Source organism: Verticillium alfalfae, genomic scaffold (genome assembly GCF_000150825.1).
Source record: "Verticillium alfalfae VaMs.102 supercont1.11 genomic scaffold, whole genome shotgun sequence".
Lineage (NCBI taxonomy): Eukaryota > Fungi > Ascomycota > Sordariomycetes > Glomerellales > Plectosphaerellaceae > Verticillium > Verticillium alfalfae.
Window position 1 is genome coordinate 230,813 of NW_003315028.1, and position 6,690 is coordinate 237,502.

The window sequence follows — 6,690 nt, forward strand, 5'->3', positions numbered from 1 at the left end:
GGGCGGTAGCTTGAGATCAGGCGAGCGACATTCTCTCAACAAGCGGACGTCCGCCAGTCGACAAAACCAGTCCGAGGCTCAACAGCAGCCAGAAGCCAGCCTGCTGTGCCCCTCGAGGATGTCCCCAAAGCCATCTCCTCTCCAGAGTCCAGTCTGAGCCCATCTCCGAGAACTTTTCCCGGCCTGGCAGGCCAGCGCGACGTCAACAGAATTCTCCTCAGGAGGATGCCTATTCCGCACTTACTGGGGGCGAGCCGCCATCGTCCGAGACATACGACACCACGTCAAATGTGCGCAGCTTCCAGGATGATGCTCCGGCTCGTACTACCTCAACCTCGTCCGTACCACAAATTATCGAACCCTCAGCCCTGGAAGACGATCAAGGCGGCCAGAGACAATATCCGCAGAGGACTACTTCATCTCAGCAGGGAGTTCCAGACGAGCCACCGGCACGGTCGTCAAAGCGTCCGGGCATGGTTCGCTCACCACAATCCAGCTCAGGGTCTCTCACCTTGCAACAGCAGCAGCAGCAGCAGCAGCACCAACAATCACAACAGCAGCCGAAACAGCAGCAGCAGCATGGTAACAACCCGAACAACAGCCTCAATGACATGGCGCACAATCCATCCCCTCTGCCGGGCGGCGGCGCCACCAGAACTGACAGCCTCACGTTTATTCCAACGCTGGCAGCAGATGATCGAAAAGCCGACAGGAAGTCAAAGAAGGACAAGGACGACGAAAGCAGCAGCGGATCCACCTCGAAGTCCTGGTCCAAGTGGCTCAAGGGGAGCGGCGACGACAAGGAGAAAAAGAAGAGGGACGAGGAAAAGAAGAAAAGCAAAACCTTTGTCGAGAAGGCTCAGGACAACGTGCGACTGGACGTTTTGCAAAACTCTATTGAAAGTGCGGTTACCAAGGGTCGCGAGAGCCTGCTGCTTGATCGGGACAATGTTGACAGCAAGTTAGCCGAAGAAAGAAAAAAGGAAAGCAGTCGAAAGTCAGATCCGGCGAAGAAGGAGAAAGAGGGCGGTGGGTTGTTCTCAGGTCTCTTTGGCGGCGGCAAGAAGAAGGGCGAGAAGGAGTCCAGCAGCAAAAAGGGCCATCACCTACGCGTCTCCGAAGACCCGATCTATCGCCCGCTCCGACCCGACGTCGACTACCACTGGACCCGATTCCCGTTGCTGGAAGAAAGGGCGATTTACCGCATGGCGCACATCAAGCTGGCCAACCCGCGCCGCTCGCTATCCAGCCAGGTCCTGCTCAGCAACTTCATGTATAACTACCTCGCCATCGTCCAGGCCATGCACCCGCAGGCGCAGGTTCCTCAGTCGCCGCAGCAAAGACGCCTTGAAGAAGAGCGCCGTCGCAAAGAGCAGGAGGAGCAGTACCTCGCCCAGCAGCAGTTGCAACAACAGCAACAAGAGGAGTCGGATCAAGACGCCCTCGACCAGTACAACTTTGACTACCACCGGGTAGGTGAAGAACTGCCCCTTTCCTCTGTGTGAATGGCATACTAACAAGCTTTCAGGGTGCCTCTCAGTACGGCGACAGTAACTCGCATGATGGTGTAGATTATGTGGATGACGCGCAAATTTACGAGTACGAACATGGCGGCGGCGGCGGTCAAAAGCAAGGTCAAGGCAACGACAACAGCTACGGCGATGAGTACGGTGGAACGCACGGCAAGGAGTACTATGACCAGTACGACCAAGGCAGCGGTGCGAACGGTGACGGCCGAGGGCGACACAGTGACGGTCGAGACGACATGTGGTGAGCTAGCAGCGATATGGACCATGTTGGGAGCTAGCGGAAGGGCAACAAGCGAATGTGTATAGATTTTTGCCCAAGCGGCGAGGTTGTGCATATGGGCTGGAGTTCGGAGGGCCTGTCAGCGCCTGGGAGGATGCAAGCCATGGGTCAGGGGTCGTCCCATTCTCAGTCTTTTTTTTGGAGGGGGGCCCTTCATTTCATTTCTTTCGGTATTACTTTTCATTTTCCCTCTCTCTCTCTCTCTCCCTCTCTCTATCTCTCTCCTCGTCAGGCAGGTCTGTATCTTTCCTTAATATCTCGGCCGGGCTCTCTGCGTTTAGAGAAGAACCTGTCGAGAGCAGCACCTCATGTACACAGCATAGCGGCCCGGGGTTCAGGGATGGGTTGGAGCTCGTGCAAGAATTACATGAATTTTGGATGATAGATGATCGAGCATAAGCATGATGTATTGTGAGTATAGTCTTCAGCCAGCGGTCTTAGCTTGACAGCCTTGGGGGGGGCCAAGTTGCAGTGAATGGTGAGCCAGGACGCTGGATGGAGGTTGAAACTGGCGTAGAAAGTCAAACAAGCCAAGCCAGGCGTTGACATTCCGAGACAGGGGACAGAAAGACGGACGTGTTTACATAAGCAGCTGCCGATGGTCATGACCCCAACATGCTCCCCTGCCTCGCCAGCTGGACACCGGCCATAACAGTCTAAGCCGTTTCGGGGGAGCAGTCCCCTTGAAGCCACGAACCCACGCGCCAATCCAGTCGTATCCCTCCAGAAGGTTGACTGGCAGGAGCTTTTTCTAACGGGTACCTTACCGTGCCTGCACTGGAACCAACCCCCCCCCCCGAACCGAACCCGACCACCAAGCAAAAATCAATAGCCTTACCAGGGGACCATCTCTTGATTCTACTTTGTCGCAAACAGTCCCATCGTCTTCTTCATCTCCCACCGTCAGCTCCATTGATACCCAAGTTCCTCCGACCTCCATCGCGCATCTTCGAGCCCTTTTGCTCCCCATACGAACCTTTCCAGACGAAGCTCGCCTCAGCTGGACCCTCCCGCACCCGATCGCCACCGCGACTGCCCCCGTCTACACAAAGAGGAGAGAGAGACAGAGAGAGCATGGCCGCCGTAAGTCCATCTCGAGCAAGCCGCGACCTGGCTCTTGCGTCGTACACCCTTGGAGCTGGCAAAGACTGACGACAGTGATACCATGCAGCCGCGTCAGTTCAACAACCCGGGCTTCACCCCCAACGGCGCCGCCCCCCTTCTCCCCAACCAGGGCCGTGTCATCCAGACCGGTCCCATCAGAGTTCTCTGCATTGCCGATGTCCGAGGTATGCTAGCTTCACGACCAAGCGCTTTCGATGACCCTGTGTTGACTTTTCATTAGGCAACCTCAACTCCCTGAACGAGCTTGCCAAATCTGCCCGCGCCGACCACATCATCCACACGGGTGACTTTGGTTTCTACGATGATACCTCCCTGGAACGGATCGCAGAGAAGTACGCCAGGCCCTCCTTCCCGACGTGCTCTAGCCACCTCCCCTTCGCAGACCATGCTGACCTGCCCACCCTCTAGGACCCTCAAGCACGTCGCCCAGTACTCTCCGCTGATTCCAGAGCCCATCAAAAAGTCGATCCAACAAGGCGGCCCCGGTTCCGTCAAGAGCCGCTTTGCGCCCAGCGACCTTCCCCTCTCCGAGCTCTCTCTCCTGCTGAGCGGCGATATCAAGCTCGATGTGCCCGTCTACACCGTCTGGGGCGCGTGCGAAGATGTCAGGGTGTTGGAAAAGTTCCGGTCCGGCGAGTACAAGGTCAACAACCTGCACATCATAGATGAGGCTCGGTCCATGCTGCTCGAGCTCGGAGGTGTCAAGCTGCGTCTCCTTGGTCTCGGTGGCGCCGTCGTTATGCACAAGCTCTTCGACAACGGCGAGGGACGGACGACGATCGCCGGTGGTCAAGGTACCATGTGGACCACGCTCCTGCAGATGGGCGAGCTCGTCGACACTGCTCACCGCGTCTATGACCCGACTGAGACGCGCGTCTTCGTCACCCACGCCTCGCCTGCGCGCGAGGGTATCCTGAACCAGCTGTCCGTCACACTGAAGGCCGATTTCTCCATCTCCGCCGGTCTGCATTTCCGTTACGGAAGCTCCTACAACGAGTTCAGCGTCAACCCGACCCTCGATCACTATCGCGGCAAGCTGGCTGCCTCCAAGGCGTCCTTCAACGACGTGTGGGAGACGGTCAAGAGCGAGGTGGAGCCTGCTATTTCTCAAAACGAAGCCCAACAGAACCTCCTTAAGAACGCTCTGGCTATCGTTGAGAAGATGCCCTCGACTGCTGCCGGTGGCAATCCCTTCGGCGGCCCCGTCCAAGGCCAGGCTCAGCTGGGACAGGTCGATGAGAGCGCTTTCAAGAACATGTGGAACTTCAACCTGGCGGACGCTGCCTTTGGCTGGCTTGTCCTCGAGATCCAGGACGGAAGGATCGGAACGGAGATGCGCGCACAAGGCTTCAACTTCTCCCATAGGGGTGCGAAGCAGCAGCCCGGCGCCGCCCTTGCTGCTCCTCAGTCTGTCTCCAACGCTATGCCTGCCCCTCCCGCGACCCAGAGCACCGCCCCTCCCCCCACCAGCCGCCAGCCTTCGCAGGCCGCCAGCAAGCCAACAGTGGCTACGCCCGCCGCCGCACCGAAGCCCGGCACTCCTCAGCCGGCCGCCGCCCCCTCCGGTCCCGCCAAGGAACAGGAGAAGCCCGCCGCCCCGGCGGCTGCCAACGGATCGACGAACGGACCGGAGCCCGTGTCGTCGCCTGCGCCCAAGACCCCCGCGCAGGATATCATTGGTCTCTTCGTCATGAACGTCAACTCGGAGGAGCAGACGAAGGAGCTCTTCGACCCTGAGTACAGGGGCAAGATCACCAAGATTGAGAAGTGGGGCAACTCGAACAAGGTCGTGCAGTTCGCCAGCGCCGAGGACCGTGACGCCGCCCTCAACAGTCTACCTGAGGACCTGAAGACGCGTGCCCAAGAGGACCGCTCGCGCCCTCTGGTGAAGATCTTTATCCACCGCGAGAGCAAGTTTGCCCCGCGCGGCGGTGCTGGTAGCTGGGGAAGCAGCCGCGGCGGTGCCGGTTCTGCCAACACGGGTAGTGGTTACCGCAGCGCAGGTGGGAGCTAGTGATTCCGAGAGCAACCGCCGTGGTGGACGTGGAGGACGCGCCGTCGTCCGTGTCTGCTAGCGCGTCCGTGGACTTGATCGCGGCGCTTCAAGGGTGAGGGCGGTGGCTCTTCCCCCGCCCCGACTTCTGTCACGCCTGCCGAGTAAGCATTATTTCAGGGTTAGTGAGGAAGCAGGTATCACGACGAAGAAACGGGGGACGGACCAGGACGGAGGTTGTCGGGCAGAGATGGGGGGCAAATGGCTTTAGGGCAGTTTTACCCAACCTGTCACCCATGCCATGGAGACGTGTCCGCAGGGTCCAGTCTCCCATCAAGTTTCGTCTTTGCCCATACATAGACACGGGGCTCATTCTTGTGCCCTTACCAGTCTGCTTACGAGCCTGCGGGTTCGTTTGACGGCAGTCTTTTTTTTTTTTTTTTGTGCTACGGCGAGCAAAAGAGGGGAAAGGAAAGGGCCGGATGGGCCCGTTCACTGCTACCAATTCTTGTACGCATACCGCCTTAATGAAGGCCCGGGGAGGTTTGGAGGAGTTAGCCAGGTTAGCCTAGTCTAGCCCGGGCAGGAGTTTTCGACGTTGCGGAATCGACAAAAGGATTTGAAATATGATGGCTGTGTTTGTGCTGTGTGACATTGATTACTTTGGTGGATGTTTTGCGTTCGCTGGTGATGCGCGCACTGCTAGACAAGTTTCATTAGCCAGGCGTGTCTTGTCATCGTTTACTCGATACACGGAAGATGACGAGCTCCTGTGAGATGATGAGCTGTTGGCCGCAAGCTATTTTCCTATTTCACATCGCTGAATGAAGGCCTGGAAGTACGAAGAGCATTTCCTCCCCTAGGTAGTGTTTGGTGCCTTAACGGACGGCATCCGCAATTCAGGTACCGCGGCATACTCATGTCTCTCGTTTCGTCACGGCGGCCCGTACCACCAGCCTAGATCTACTCGTATAGGTTTTGGTCAAGGAAATGGTCATTTAAATACTGACCCAAGAGCATGCTTTCGAGACCTGCATCTTGGAGAGTCACTCGCACAAAAGAACAGCACGACCTGTGGGCGACTCAGAGTGCTTCTATCATTCGTCTACGCATACTCTGACGGCATACCCCCGTATCAATGGCAGACGATCCCCGCCTGTATACAATAATGCAACATGTTGGTACAAGAAGGACAGCCCCCTCCTCTCGCTGTCCGACATCCCCTCATTGATTCCCCGCCCCCAAAACAGGCCCACAACACTGCCCGGCCCTCAGAGCGGCTTCATGCCCTTGTGAATGGCAGCAATGCCGCCCGTGAGGTCCTCGTAGCCGTCGCCGGCCACCTCGAAGCCGGCGGCGACAATCATGTCGCGGAACTCCTCCTGGGAGGGGAAGCGCTCTATGCTCTCGACGAGGTACTGGTAGCTGTCGCGGTCGCCGGCGACGAGCTGGCCGATGAGGGGAATGGCGGAGAAGCTCCAGCGCTTGTAGGCAAAGTTGAGCAGCGGGTGCTTGTCGACCTTGCTGAACTCGAGGCAGGCAAAGACGCCGCCGGGCTTGAGGACGCGCCGGGCCTCGGCGAGGGCGGCGGGGATGTTGGTGAAGTTGCGGATGCCAAAGGCGACGGTGTAGAGTCGACCGAGTTGTCGGGGACGGCACCGTCGGGCAGCCGCTCGGCGTTGGCTTCGAGAGGAGAGCGAGGCCTGTGTGCGCGCAGGCCGCCGCGAGCGGTCCGCGCCGACGCCCAGCATGGAGGGTTGATG

General features: G+C 58.3%; 3 protein-coding genes across 3 annotated transcripts in view; 2 read left to right on the plus strand and 1 right to left on the minus strand.

Annotated features, from left to right (window-relative positions):
• Positions 1–118: 118 nt before the first annotated feature.
• Positions 119–1,774, plus strand: VDBG_07906 (conserved hypothetical protein; the record flags this gene model as incomplete). Its single annotated transcript, XM_003001601.1, has 3 exons — positions 119–146; positions 196–1,472; positions 1,529–1,774. The coding sequence occupies 3 exons, from the start codon at positions 119–121 to the stop codon at positions 1,772–1,774; spliced, it is 1,551 nt and encodes a 516-aa protein (XP_003001647.1).
• A 1,109-nt stretch (positions 1,775–2,883) lies between these two features.
• Positions 2,884–4,948, plus strand: VDBG_07907 (ser/Thr protein phosphatase family protein; the record flags this gene model as incomplete). Its single annotated transcript, XM_003001602.1, has 4 exons — positions 2,884–2,892; positions 2,981–3,098; positions 3,155–3,266; positions 3,343–4,948. The coding sequence occupies 4 exons, from the start codon at positions 2,884–2,886 to the stop codon at positions 4,946–4,948; spliced, it is 1,845 nt and encodes a 614-aa protein (XP_003001648.1).
• Positions 4,949–6,198: 1,250 nt separating this feature from the next.
• Positions 6,199–6,690, minus strand: part of VDBG_07908 (ubiquinone/menaquinone biosynthesis methyltransferase ubiE) — a gene marked incomplete at both ends in the record, with an annotated part of 1,045 nt that continues 553 nt past the window's right edge. The window contains one exon of the mRNA XM_003001603.1: positions 6,199–6,610. Within this exon, the coding sequence (XP_003001649.1) occupies positions 6,199–6,610 (412 nt within the window). The remainder of the gene's footprint in view (positions 6,611–6,690) is intronic.